The sequence below is a fragment of the Cetorhinus maximus genome, chromosome X, assembly GCF_964194155.1.
Source record: "Cetorhinus maximus chromosome X, sCetMax3.hap1.1, whole genome shotgun sequence".
Taxonomy (NCBI): Eukaryota; Metazoa; Chordata; class Chondrichthyes; order Lamniformes; family Cetorhinidae; genus Cetorhinus; species Cetorhinus maximus.
This window is the reverse complement of record NC_135917.1, coordinates 14,569,354-14,584,513: the sequence shown is the minus strand read 5'-3', so window position 1 is coordinate 14,584,513 and position 15,160 is coordinate 14,569,354. Positions and strand designations below refer to the sequence as shown.

The window sequence follows — 15,160 nt, the reverse complement described above, 5'->3', positions numbered from 1 at the left end:
TAATATCCCACCCAGTCTAATCCCACTCTCCCCCTCGTTCCCCACACCCTTTAATATCCCACCCAGTCTAATCCCACTCTCATCCTTTATTTCCACATCCTTGAACATCCCACCAAGACTAAACTCACTCTCCCTCTCACTCCCCACACCCTTTAATATCGCACCCAGTCGATTCCCACTCTCCCCCTCGTTCCCCACACTCTTTAATTTGCCACCCAGTCTAATCCCACTCTCCCCCTCACTCCCCACGCCCTTTAATATCCCACCTAGTCTAATCCCACTCTCACATACGCTCCCCGCACCCTTTAATATCCCACCCAGTCTAATCCCACTCTCCCCCTCACCCCCCGCACCCTTTAATAACCCATCCAGTCTAATCCCACTCTCCCCCTCACTCACCGCACCCTTTAATATCCCACCCAGTCTAATCCCACTCTCCCCCTCGTTCCCCACACCCTTTAATATCCCACCCAGTCTAATCCCACTCTCCTCCTCACTCCCTGCATACTTTAATATCCCACCCAGTCTAATCCCACGCACCCTCTCACTCCCCACACCCTTTAATATCCCACCCAGTCTAATCCCACTCTCCCCCTCACTCCCCACACCGTTTAATATCCCACCCAGTCTAAATCGCACTCTCTCCCTCGCTCTCGACACCCTTTAATATCCCACCCAGTCTAATCCCACTCTCCCCCTCACTCCCCACACCCTTTAATATCCCACCCAGTCTAATCCCACTCTCCTCCCTCACTCCCCGCACCATTTAAGATTCCACCAAATCCAATCCCACTCTCCTCACTCCCCACACCCTTTAATATCCCACCCAGTCTAATCCCACTCTCCCCCTCGTTCCCCACACCCTTTAATATCCCACACAGTCTAATCCCACTCTCCCCCTCACTCCCCACGCCCTTTAATATCCCACCCAGTCTAATCCCACTCTCCCCCCTCACTCCCCGCACCATTTAAGATTCCACCAAATCCAATCCCACTCTCCTCACTCCCCACACCCTTTAATATCCCACCCGGTCTAATCCCACTCTCCCCCTCACTCCCCACAACCGTTAATATCCCACCCAATCTAATCCCACTCTCCCCCTCACTCCCCGCACCCTTGAATATCCTACCCAGTCTAATCCCACTCTACTCCTTAATCCCCACACCCTTTAATATCCCACCCTGTCTAATCCCACTGCCCTCACTCCCCACACCCTTTAATATCCCACCCAGACTAAGACCACGCTCCCTCTCACTCTCCACACCCTTTAATATTGCACCCAGTCGAATCCCGCTCTCCCCCTCGTCACCCACACCCTTTAATTTGCCACCCAGTCTAATCACAATCTCCCTCTCACTCCCCGCACCCTTTAATATCCCACCCAGTCTAATCCCACTCTCCCCCTCACTCCACGCACCCTTTAATATCCCACCCAGTCTAATCCCACTCTCCTCCTCACTCCCCGCATACTTTAATATCCCACCCTGTCTAATCCCACGCTCCCTCTCACTCCCCGCACCCTTTAGTATCCCACTCAGTCTAATCCCACAATCCCCCTCACTCCCCGCACCATTTAATATTCAACCAAATCCAATCCCACTCTCCTCACTCCCCACACCCTTTAATATCCCACCCAGTCTAATACCATTCTCCCTCTCACTCCCCACACCCTTTAATATCCCACCCATTCTAATCCCACTCTCCCCCTCACTCCCCACACCCTTTAACATCCCACGCAGTCTAATACCACTCTCCCCCTCACTCCCCACACCCTTTAATATCCCACCCAGTCTAATCGCACTCTCCCCCTCTCTCCCCGCTCCCTTTAATATCCCACCCAGTCTAATCCCAATCTCCCCCTCACTCCCCAAACCCTTTAATATCCCACCCAGTCTAATCCCAATCTCCCCCTCACTCCCCAAACCCTTTAATATCCCACCCAGTCTAATCCCACTCACCCTCTCACTCTCCACACCCTTTAATATCGCACCCAGTCGAATCCCGCTCTCCCCCTCGTCACCCACACCCTTTAATTTGCCACCCAGCCTTATCCCACTCTCCCCCCTCACTCCCCGTACCATTTAATATCCCACCTAGTCTAATCCCACTCTCACATACGCTCCCCGCACCCTTTAATATCCCACCCAGTCTAATCCCACTCTACCCCTAACTCCCCACACCCTTTAATATCCCACCCAGCCTAATCCCACTCTCCTCCTCACTCCCCACACCCTTTAATATCCCACCCAGCCTAATCCCACTCTCCCCCTCACTCCCCACACCCTTTAATATCGCAACCAGACTAATCCCATTCTCCCTCTCGTTCCCCACATAGTTTAATATCCCACCCAGTCTAATCCCACTCTCCTGGTCACTCTCCACACCTTTCAGTATCCCACCCATTCTTATCCCACTTTCCCCCTCACTCCTCAAACACTTTTATATCCCACCCATTCTAATCCCACTCTCCCCTTCACTCCCCACCCCCTTTAATATCCCACCCAGTCCAATCCCACTCTCCCCCTCACTCCCCGCACTCTTTAATATCCCACCCAGTCTAATCCCACTCTCCCCCTCACTCCCCACACCCTTTAATGTCCCACCCAGTCTAATCCCACTCTCCCCCTCACTCTCCACACCCTTTAATATCCCACCTAGTCTAATCTCACTCTCCCCTCACTCCCCACACCCTTTAATATCCCACCCAGTCTAATCCCACTCTCCCCCTCACTCCCCACACCCTTTAATATCCCACCCAGTCTAATCCCACTCTCCCCCTCACTCCCCGCACCCTTTAATATCCCACCCAGTCTAATCCCACTCTCCCCCTCACTCCCCACACCCTTTAATATCCCACCCAGTCTAATCCCACTCTCCCCCTCACTCCCCACACCCTTAATATCCCACCCAGTCTAATCCCACTCTCCCCCACACTCCCCGCACCCTTTAATATCCCACCCAGTCTAATTCCACTTTCCCCCTCACTCCCCACATCCTTTAATATCCCACCCAGTCTAATCCCACTCTCCCCCTCACTCCCCACACCCTTTAATATGCCACCCAGTCTAATCCCACTCTCCCCCTCACTCCCCATATATTTTACTATTTCTGGTTCCACTAAGTCTCTCTCTAACACGCTTTAAAATAATTTAAAGATTTTAATGCCGCAGCAATGATTCTTGGCCAGGAATTCTACATCCGAATTGGCCTTGCTGTGCATAATTGTGGTTTTTTAGTGTTTCCTGCGATTCTTCATGTGAGAATGACAAAAAGAATTCCAGGAAACGCTGAGAGAAACAATTCTCTTGTGTTCTTGCTACTATCTCATTGAGCAGAAAAAGGAAGTAGTCAGCATTTCTTCCAGTCTGTTTCTGGGCCCAGACCTGAGCTGGGAGGCCCAAGGCTTGCCCAGAATTAGGCCTTGGGCCTTATCTGAATCATTAGGGTGTGTTGGCAGCACTCTGCCTCAGTGTCAGCTCAGACATTGTCAGCTCCCCATTCTCAGGAGGTGCCTGTCCCCACAACTAAATCCCAGGGAGGAGAAGGGCAATGGGAGGTCGGCCTATCACAAGCCAACAACAGCCGTCCGGACTGCCCTGTCTCCAAAAGAAATATGCAACACCAGCAGTTAAGCAACGAGTCTGCAAATACTCCCCACTTGCCTGGATGAGTGCAGCTCCAACAACACTCAAGAAGCTCGACACCATCCAGGGCAAAGCAGTCCCGCTTGATTGGCACCACATCCACAAACATTCACTCCCTCCACCATCGACGCACAGTAGCAGCAGTGTGTGTACCATCTACAAGATGCACTGCAGCAACTCACCAAGGCTCCTTAGACAGCACCCATGACCGCTACCATTGAGACGAACAGACACATGGGGAACACCACCACCTGGAAGTTCCCCTCCAAGTCACTCACCATCCTGACTTGGAAATATATCGGCCATTCCTTCACTGTCACTGGGTCAAAATCCTGGAACTCCCTCCCTAACAGCACTGTGGGTGCACCTACACCACATGGACTGCAGCGGTTCAAGAAGGCAGCTCACCGCCACCTTCTCAAGGGGCAATTAGGGATGGGCAATAAATGCTGGCCCAGCCAGCGACGCCCACATCCCATGAATGAATAAATAAAAATCCTGACCCAATGGCCTGCTGGCTGGTCTGTGCCCTGATCAAAACGTTTCTACTCATGGTGCTGCTGGGCTATTTGACTGGCTGAGGCATCACACCTCAGCCCAATGTGTCTTCACGACGGCCCACGTTTTTTAGCCAGAGTTTCTGGATGATCAGTGAGGTTATGTCAAGGCTCACATTGTGAATGATGCCTGGCTTTTCCAGCCTGAGACGACGGGCATGAGACTCTGTCTCACCCTCACCCTAAAACAGAACCTTGTTTTGTCTTGCAGGAGTCTCAGCTGCCAGAGGATCTCGCTGCACAAAAGCCTCTTCATATCATACATCCTCAACTCCATCGTTACCATCATTTGGCTGACAGCAGTGGCCAATGACCAGGAACTAGTCGCTCGAAACCCTGTAAGTCAAAGTTACTTCAAACGGCATTTCAGAGCCACCTTGAGACCTTGAGAGCCAGGCTCTGGGTGGCGCACTTCACTTCTCGTTTTGATCTGAAAAGCAGTCATATGTTCAACGTTACCCTACCGAAGGGCAAGAGCTGGACAGCATACAGAGGAGAACAGTGGCAACAATAGACTGTCTGAGCGCCGTCCTTAGGCAGAGCTGCAACTCTTACAGAAACTCTCCTACTGCACTCGAAAATGCTTTCTCGCAAACCCCCAAGCTTGCGCTGAATGCCCGCGCTGGCATGCATTGGCACTCTCTACATCAGGCGCTGTCAGCAAGGCTAAAGGTCAAAGGGTAACTGGCAGCGGTGTTGCAATAAACTGGGGGGCAAACCTAATTAGCCCTGAAACTCCATTGAGCCCACTGATCTGTCAGGGACCCAACAGTGCAAGGCCCCACCCTCGCTGTGTCTCTCCAACACCCACTGGAGCAGTCAGACACAAACACATTGTATGGGCATTTCAAACAAATGTTAACAAAAGTCTCCATCAACTGGAGGCAGGGCAGAAAAACAAGGCTGAGGCACAAATATACCCTGTCCCCATCAAACACTCCCAGGACAGGTACAGCACGGGGTTAGATACAGAGTAAAGCTCCCTCTACACCATCCCCATCAAACACTCCCAGGACAGGTACAGCACGGGGTTAGATACAGAGTAAAGCTCCCTCTACACTGTCCCCATCAAACACTCCCAGGACAGGTACAGCACAGGGTTAGATACAGAGTAAAGCTCCCTCTACACTGTCCCCATCAAACACTCCCAGGACAGGTACAACACGGGGTTAGATACAGGGTAAAGCTCCCTCCACACTGTCCCCATTAAACACTCCCAGGACAGGTACAGCACGGGGTTAGATACAGAGTAAAGCTCCCTCTACACTGTCCCCATCAAACACTCCCAGGACAGGTACAGCACGGGGTTAGATACAGAGTAAAGCTCCCTCTACACTGTCCCCATCAAATAGTCCCAGGACAGGTACAGCACGGGGTTAGATACAGAGTAAAGCTCCCTCTACACTGTCCCCATCAAACACTCCCAGGGCAGGTACAGCACGGGGTTAGATACAGAGTAAAGCTCCCTCTACACTGTCCCCATCAAACACTCCCAGGACAGGTACAGCACGGGGTTAGATACAGAGTAAAGCTCCCTCTACACTGTCCCCATCAAACACTCCCAGGACAGGTACAGCACGGGGTTAGATAAAGAGTAAAGCTCCCTCCACATTGTCCCAATCAAACACTCCCAGGACAGGTACAGCACAGGGTTAGATACAGAGTAAAGCTCCCTCTACACTGTCCCCATCAAACACACCCAGGACAGGTACAGCACGGGGTTAGATACAGAGTAAAGCTCCCTCTACACTGTCCCCAGCAAACACTCCCAGGACAGGTACAGCATGGGGTTAGATACAGAGTAAAGCTCCCTCTACATTGTCCCCATCAAACACACCCAGGACAGGTACAGCACGGGGTTAGATACAGAGTAAAGCTCCCTCTACACTGTCCCCATCAAACACTCCCAGGACAGGTACAGCACGGGGTTAGATACAGAGTAAAGCTCCCTCTACACCGTCCCCATCAAACACTCCCAGGACAGGTACAGCACGGGGTTAGATACAGAGTAAAGCTCCCTCTACACTGTCCCCATCAAACACTCCCAGGACAGGTACAGCACGGGGTTAGATACAGAGTAAAGCTCCCTCTACACCGTCCCCATCAAACACTCCCAGGACAGGTACAGCACGGGGTTAGATACAGAGTAAAGCTCCCTCTACACTGTCCCCATCAAACACTCCCAGGGCAGGTACAGCACGGGGTTAGATACAGAGTAAAGCTCCCTCTACACTGTCCCCATCAAACACTCCCAGGACAGGGACAGCACGGGGTTAAATACAGAGTAAAGCTCCCTCTACACTGTACCCATCAAACACTCCCAGGACAGGGACAGCACGGGGTTAGATACAGAGTAAAGCTCTCTCTACACTGTACCCATCAAACACTCCCAGGACAGGGACAGCACGGGGTTAGGTATAGAGTAAAGCTCCCTCTATACTGTCCCCATCAAACGCTCCCAGGACAGGTACAGCACGGGGTTAAATACAGAGTAAAGCTCCCTCTACACTGTCCCCATCAAACACTCCCAGGACAGGCACAGCACGGGGTTAGATATAGAGTAAAGCTCCCTCTACACTGTCCACATCAAACACTCCCAGGGCAGGTACAGCACAGGGTTAGATACAGAGTAAAGCGCCCTCTACACTGTCCACATCAAACACTCCCACGACAGGTACAGCACGGGGTTAGGTATAGAGTAAAGCTCCCTCTATACTGTCCCCATCAAACGCTCCCAGGACAGGTACAGCACGGGGTTAAATACAGATTAAATCTCCCTCTACACTGTCCCCATCAAACACTCCCAGGGCAGGTACAGCACAGGGTTAGATACAGAGTAAAGCTCCCTCTACACTGTCCCCATCAAACACTCCCAGGACAGGTACAGCACGGGGTTAGATACAGAGTAAAGCTCCCTCTACACTGTCCCCATCAAACACTCCCAGGACAGGTACAGCACGGTGTTAGATACAGAGTAAAGCTCCCTCTATACTGTCCCCATCAAACGCTCCCAGGACAGGTACAGCACAGGGTTAGATACAGAGTAAAGCTCCCTCTACACTGTCCCAATCAAACACTCCCAGGACAGGTACAGTACGGGGTTAGATACAGAGTAAAGCTCCCTCTACACTGTCCCGATCAAACACTCCCAGGACAGGTACAGCACGGGGTTAGATACGAGTAAAGCTCCCTCTACACTGTCCCCATCAAACACTCCCAGGACAGGTACAGCACGGGGTTAGATACAGAGTAAAGCTCCCTCTACACTGTCCCCATCAAACACTCCCAGGACAGGTACAGCACGGGGTTAGATACAGAGTAATGCTCCCTCTACACTGTCCCAATCAAACACTCCCAGGACAGGTACAGCACGGGGTTAGATACAGAGTAAAGCTCCCTCTACACTGTCACAGAATCACAGAATCACAGAATCACAGTGCAGAAGAGGCCCTTCGGCCCATTGAGTCTGCACCGACACGTGAGAAACACCTGACCTACCTACCTAATCCCATTTACCAGCACTTGACCCATAGCCTTGAATGTTATGACGTGCCAAGTGCTCATCCAGGTACTTTTTAAAGGATGTGAGGCAACCCGCCTCCACCACCCTCCCAGGCCAGACCGTCACCACCCTCTGGGTAAAAAAGTTTTTCCTCACATCCCCCCTAAACCTCCTGCCCCTCACCTTGAACTTATGCCCCTTGTGACTTCAACTAAGGGGAACAGCTGCTCCCTATCCACCCTGTCCATGCCCCTCATAATCTTGCACACCTCGATCAGGTCGCCCCTCAGTCTTCTCTGCTCCAACAAAAACCACCCAACTCTATCCAACCTCTCTTCATAACTTAAATGTTTCATCCCAGGCAACATCCTGGTGAATCTCCTCTGCACCCCCTCCAGTGCAATCACATCCTTCCTATAATGTGGCGACCAGAACTGCACACAGTACTCCAGCTGTGGCCTCACCAAGGTTCTATACAACTCCAACATGACCTCCCTACTTTTGTAATCTATGCCTCGATTGATAAAGGCAAGTATCCCATATGCCTTTTTCATCACCCCATTAACATGCCCCTCCACTTTCAGAGATCTATGGACACACACGCCAAGGTCCCTTTGTTCCTCATAACTTCCTAGTCTCATGCCGTTCATTGAATACATCCTTGTCAAATTACTCCTTCCAAAGTGTATCACCACACACTTTTCAGAGTTAAATTCCATCTGCCACTTATCTGCCCATTTGACCATCCCGTCCATATCTTCCTGTAGCCCAAGACACTCAACCTCACTGTTAACCACCCGGCCAATCTTTGTGTCATCCGCAAACTTACCAATCCTACCCCCAACATAGTCATCTATGTCATTTATATAAATGACAAATAATAGGGGACCCAGCACAGATCCCTGTGGTAAGCCACTGGACACGGGCTTCCAGTCACTAAAGCATCCTTTTGCCATCACCCTCTGTCTCCTACAACTAAGCCAATTTTGAACTCACCTTATTAAATTACCCTGTATCCCATGTGCCTTTGCCTTCTTTATAAGTCTCCCATGTGGGACCTTGTCAAAGGCTTTGCTGAAATCCATATAAACTACATCAACTGCACTACCCTCATCTACACACCTGGTCACCTCCTCAAAAAATTCAATCAAATTTGTTAGGCATGACCTCCCTCTGACAAAGCCATGCTGACTATCCCTGATCAAACCTTGCCTCTCCAAGTGGAGATAGATTCTCTCCTTCAGAATTTTCTCCAATAGTTTCTCTACCACTGATGTGAGACTCACTGGCCTGTAGTTCCCTGGCTTATCTCTACAACCCTTCTTAAATAGCGGAACCACATTAGCTGTTCTCCAGTCCTCTGGCACCTCCCTCGTGGCCAGAGAGGAATTAAAAATTTGGGTCAGAGCCCCTGTGATCTCCTCCCTTGCCTCCCTCAGCAGTCTGGGGCATAAATAATCCAGACCTGGAGATTTGGCCACTTTTAAGCCTGCCAACACCTCCAATACCTTGTCACTCCCTATATCAATTTGCTCAAAAACCTCACAGTCTCTCTTCCCGAGTTCCATACCTTCATCCTCATTCCCTTGGGTGAAGACGGATGTGAAGTATTCATTCTACACTCTAGCGATGTCCTCTGGTTCCACCCATAGATTGCCCCCTTGGTCTCTAATGGGCTCTACTGTTTCCCTGGTTATCCTCTTCCCATTGATATACTTATAGAATATCTTGGGATTTTCCCTACTTTTACCAGCCAGAGCTTTCTCATATCCCCTCTTTGCTCTCCTATTTGCTTTCTTAAGCTCCACCCTGCACTTTCTGTATTTCACTAATGCCTCTGCTGATTTGCCTCCCTTGTACCTGCTAAAAGCCTCTCTTTTCCTTCTCATCATAACCTGAGTATCTCTGGTCATCCATGGTTCTCTGGGCTTGTTACTCCTTCCTATCACCCTAGAGGGAACATGTTGAGCTTGTGCCCTCCCCATTTCCTTTTTGAACGCCCCCCACTGCTCCTCTGTAGATTTCCCCACAAGTAGCAGTTCCCAGTCTACCTTGGCCAGATCCTGCCTTATTTTATTAAAATCCGCTCTCTCCCAACCCAAAACATTTTTTTGCAACTTGTCTATTTCTTTGTCCATAATAAGCTTAAATTGTACCATATTGTGGCCGCTATCACTAAAATGCTCACCCACCACCACCTCAGCCACCTGTCCTGCTTCATTCCCCAGAATTAGGCCAATCAAACGCTCCCAGGACAGGTACAGCACGGGGTTAGATACAGAGTAAAGCTCCCTCTACACTGTCGCCATCAAACACTCCCAGGACAGGTACAGCACGGGGTTAGATACAGAGTAAAGCTCCCTCTACACTGTCCCCATCAAACACTCCCAGGACAGGTACAGCACGGGGTTAGATACAGAGTAAAGCTCCCTCTACACTGTCCCCATCAAACACACCCAGGACAGGTACAGCACGGGGTTAGATACAGAGTAAAGCTCCCTCTACACTGTCCCATCAAACACTCCCAGGACAGGTACAGCACGGGGTTAGATACAGAGTAAAGCTCCCTCTACACTGTCCCCATCAAACACTCCCAGGACAGGTACAGCACGGGGTTAGATACAGAGTAAAGCTCCCTCTACACTGTCCCCATCAAACACACCCAGGACAGGTACAGCACGGGGTTAGATACAGAGTAAAGCTCCCTCTACACTGTCCCCATCAAACATTCCCAGGACAGGTACAGCACGGGGTTAGATACAGAGTAAAGCTCCCTCTACACCATTCCCATCAAACACTCCCAGGACAGGTACAGCACGGGGTTAGATACAGAGTAAAGCTCCCTCTACACCATCCCCATCAAACACTCCCAGGACAGGTACAGCACGGGGTTAGATGCAGAGTAAAACTCCCTCTACACTGTCCCCATCAAACACTCCCAGGACAGGTACAGCACAGGATTAGATACAGAGTAAAGCTCCCTCTACACTGTCCCCATCAAACACTCCCGGGACAGGTGCAGCACGGGGTTAGGTACAGAGTAAAGCTCCCTCTACACTGTCCCCATCAAACACTCCCAGAACAGTTACAGCACGGGGTTAGATACAGAGTAAAGCTCCCTCTACACTGTCCCATCAAACACTCCCGGGACAGGTGCTGCACGGGGTTAGATGCAGAGTAAAGCTCCCTCTACACTGTCCCAATCAAACACTCCCAGGACAGGTACAGCATGGGGTTAGATACAGAGTAAAGCTCCCTCTACACTGTCCCCATCAAACATTCCCAGGACAGGTACAGCACGGGGTTAGATACAGAGTAAAGCTCCCTCTACACTGTCCCCATCAAACACTCCCAGGACAGGTACAGCACGGGGTTAGAAACAGAGTAAAACTCCCTCTACACTGTCCCCATCAAACGCTCCCAGGACAGGTACAGCACGGGGTTAGAAACAAAGCAAAGCTCCCTCTACACTGTCTCCATCAAACACTCCCAGGACAGTTACAGCACAGAGTAAAGCTCCCTCTACACTGTCCCCATCAAGCACTCCCAGGACAGGTACAGCACGGGTTAGATACAGAGTAAAGCTCCCTCTACACTGTCCCCATGAAGCACTCCCAGGACAGGGACAGCACGGGGTTAGACACAGGGTAAAGCTCCCTCTACACTGTCCCCATCAAATACTCCCAGGACAGGTACAGCACGGGGTTAGATACAGAGTAAAGCTCCCTCTACACCGTCCCCATCAAACACTCCCAGGACAGGTTTAACATGGGATTTAGATGGCACATTTTTTTTCCATCAGGCAATGTGGCCTCTTTGTTGGCCTGTCTGATGTGTAAAGTTAATCAGCTGAAATAGCTGAGGTGGAAATCGCCGACTCGAGGGGCCGAAAGTTTGGGTAACAATTCCCTGCTGCTGCATATGGCCCAGTTGCTCAGGCCGGAGTTAGCAGAGGGGGATTAGGAATTCTGAGTGGGGTCGGCCGGGTGGGGTTGGGCAGTGGAGGGGCTGGTGATGGTGTTTGCGGGGGAGTGGGGTTACGTGGATTGGAGCGGCGGCTGTTTGGGCGGTGGGTTGTCTGCATCCGAGCCGTCTACATTCGAAATGGTTTCAGCTTTTCGGGAGCCTTCCTCAGTGCGTTGCCCCTGTTCCAACCCGCAGCCTGCTTGCCCCAGCCTGCTGCCTCTGATGTGTCTGTGTGTGTCCTGTCTGCAGGTTGCCTGTAAGGTGTTACTCTTCATTCACTTGTACTTGACGGGATGCAATTACTTCTGGATGCTTTGTGAGGGGATCTACCTGCACACGCTCATCATCGTGGCTGTGTTTGTGGAGGAGCAACAATTGTTCTGGTACTACATGCTTGGATGGGGTAGGTACTGTCAGGAGCACAGAACGATGGGGCAGTACCCACACCCTTTGGCTAAGACTGGGGGAAGCGACTTGTACATTCACCTGCACCCACCCGCTCCCTCTCTGGAATTTAAGTGGTGGCTGTGACCGAGTTGGCTCTGAGTCACGAGCTTGTGGATTCGAACCCTACAGCAGGACTTGAGAGTCAAATCCAGGCTGACTCTCCAGTGCAGTACTGAGGGAGCGCTGCACTGTCAGAGGTGCTGTCTTTTGGGTGAAATATTAAACAGAGGCCTGGGTCTGCCCTCTCAGGTGGATGTGAGAAATCCCATGGCGCTATTTTGAAGGAGAATGGGGGAGGTGGGGGGAGTTTTCCCCAAAATTTATCCCTCAATCAACATCACAAAAATCGGATCATCTGGTCATTGCGGCTTGTGGGAGCTTGCTGTGCGCAAATTGGCTGCCGCGCTTGCGAAAGGCACTGCATTGGCTATGACGCAGCCTTAAGATGCGCAAGGTTCTGTAGAAAGGCAACTGCTGCTCTCAGCTTGTGCAAGGCAGTCAGAACCCCAGTCAGCAGCTCTTCCGTCCCACTCAGCTGGCCGGTTCCATCTCTCCGCTGGGTATTCTTCCTCGTCAGCTCTCTGGCTGAAGTCAGGCCTGACCCACAATCTCCACCACATGGAGGGCAGGAAGGCAGGTCCCAAATCCAGCCCCGGCCAGTAGGAGGAATCAGGCCTCTGATCCCCCAGCAACCACCCAGCCAACTAAAACAACCAGCCTGGCAAGGAGCCCGAGTCGCTGTGACAACAGGCACTTTCCATGCATGTTGTGGCCTGGAGCTATGGATGGTGATGGTAAAAGGCTGCAATCGCTTCCCATCACACGGCTGACCAGGAATCTCTCTGGCATGTGTTGGAAGGGTTGACCACGCACTGAGTGCACTTTCCTTGGTCATCAAGTTCCAGAGTGGGATTTGAACCTGAAGCTTCTGGCTCAGAGGCAGAGACACTACCGCCACATGTAGGCAGCCTCTGAGTGCAAATTAGAGATTCTCCTGTACTGCACCACTGACTGTCTGTATGGAACAAATCAGCATATCTGAGGGTGTTTGGGGGTCCGGGGGAGATACTATAAAAAGCACACACTCACCCCAGACAACTCTTCTGAAGAAATGCCCAGTGCTGCTCCAGTTCCACTAATGATGTTGCAAATGCACATTCACTCCAAATAACGAAGAGTTCCTCCAGTATTGCCCACAAAAAACTGCCTCGAGTTGGGGCTTCAAGCGATCACTCTGAGCCCATTGCTGACTCTGTCCTTGCCTTCATTCCTGGTGCTAGTCAGGGCAGTTCTGGGCACTCTCTGTAGGGGGCAGTGCAGGCTAGGAAACCATTGAACTTGGCGGCACACCTGAAAAGGACATGCTCCTGATCCAAGAGCAAGGATTTCTATCGGGGGATTGCACAAAGTATACCCACTGCCCCCACCCTCCCCTGACCTCCAGCTTACAGACTTCTCCAATTTGTTCTTTGTTCTATCACGGGATGTGGGCATCACTGGCAAGGCCAGCATTTATTGCCCATCCCTAATTACCCTTGAACTGAGTGGCTTGCTAGGCCAGTTCAGAGGGCAGTTGAGAGCCAACCACATTGCTGTAGATCTGGAGTCACATGTAGGCCAGACCAGGTAAGCATGGCAGATTTCCTTCCCTAAAGGACATTTGGTGAGTTTCTGCAGTGCATCTTGTAGATGGTACACACTGCTGCTACTGTGCACCGGTGGTGGAGGGAGTGAATGTTTGTGGATGTGGTGCCAATCAAGCGGGGCTGCTTTGTCCTGGATGGTGTTGAGCTTCTTGAGTGTGGCTGGAGCTGCACTCATCCAGGCAAGTGGGGAGTATTCCATCACACTCCTGACTTGTGCCTTGTTGATGGTGGACAGGCTTTGGAGAGTCAGGAAGGTGAGTTACTTGCTGCAGGATTCCCAGCCTCTGATCTGCTCTTGTAGCCACATATATGGCTAGTCTAGATCAGTTTCTGGTCAATGTAACCCCCAGGATGTTGATAGTGGGGGATTCAGTGATGGTAATGCCATTGAATGTCAAGGGGCGATGGTTAGATTCTCTTTTGTTGGAGGTGGTCATTGCTTGACACTTGTGTGGCGCGAATGTTACTTGCCACTTGTCAGCCCAAGCCTGGATATTGTCCAGGTCTTGCTGCATTTGGACATGGGCTGCTTCAGTATCTATGAGGGGAAGGATTAAGAAGATGCTCAGAACTCCTCAGTTCATATGGAGGATAATGGTGAAAAAAAGACAGGGACCCGAATCCACAGCCAATGCATCATACTCCTGTCCTCAATTCTAATAGCTGCTAGATTCAGTTAGACTGATAACAACTGCACCACTCTCACATAACAGCTCCAGAAATTAAACAATAAAATCCAAACTAATGAGACAGCATTTCTCTTTCATAACTAAAAACAGAAAAACTCAGCAGGTCAGGCAGCATCTGTGGAGAGAGAAACAGAGTTAATGTTTCAGGTCAGTGACCTTTTCATCAGGACTGGGGAAAGTTAGAAATGTAGTAGGTTTTAAACAAGTGAAAGGGGGGAGGATGGGAAAAAGAACAAAAGGGAAGGTCTGTGGTAGGTTAGAAGAGAGGAGAGAATAAACAGAAGGGTTCATGGTGCAAGGTTTTGACCTTGAGTGGTAATGGGACAAGTAAAGAAACAAAGATATGTCCAGAGGAGATGTAAATGGGAAAACGGTGAACAGATGCTGTAGCAAAGCAAAAACGAGAAAAAATAGGGTAAAATCAAAACCTGCAAAGAGAAAGGAAACAAAATGGTGGGAGAGATTCTGGGCTGAAACTGTTCAACTCAATATTGAGTGTGGAAGACGATAGCAAGCTGTACTTTGTCTCTCCGAGAAACCTCTACATGGTGTTTCCCCAACGTCTCTGCAGAATAAGTGGTTTCTACAGAATCAGTGGTTTATACAGAGTCAGTGGTTTCTACAGAATCAGTGGTTTATACAGAATCAGTGGGTTATACAGAATCAGTGTTTTATACAGAATCTGTGGGTTATAAAGAATCAGTGTTT

General features: G+C 50.6%; 1 protein-coding gene across 1 annotated transcript in view; it reads left to right on the top strand.

The window, feature by feature from the left end:
- Positions 1–15,160, top strand: part of LOC144672653 (calcitonin gene-related peptide type 1 receptor-like) — a 139,759-nt gene that overhangs the window by 102,610 nt on the left and 21,989 nt on the right. The window contains exons 2-3 of the mRNA XM_078534529.1: positions 4,414–4,540; positions 11,920–12,073. Of these exons, the coding sequence (XP_078390655.1) occupies positions 4,414–4,540; positions 11,920–12,073 (281 nt within the window). The remainder of the gene's footprint in view (positions 1–4,413; positions 4,541–11,919; positions 12,074–15,160) is intronic.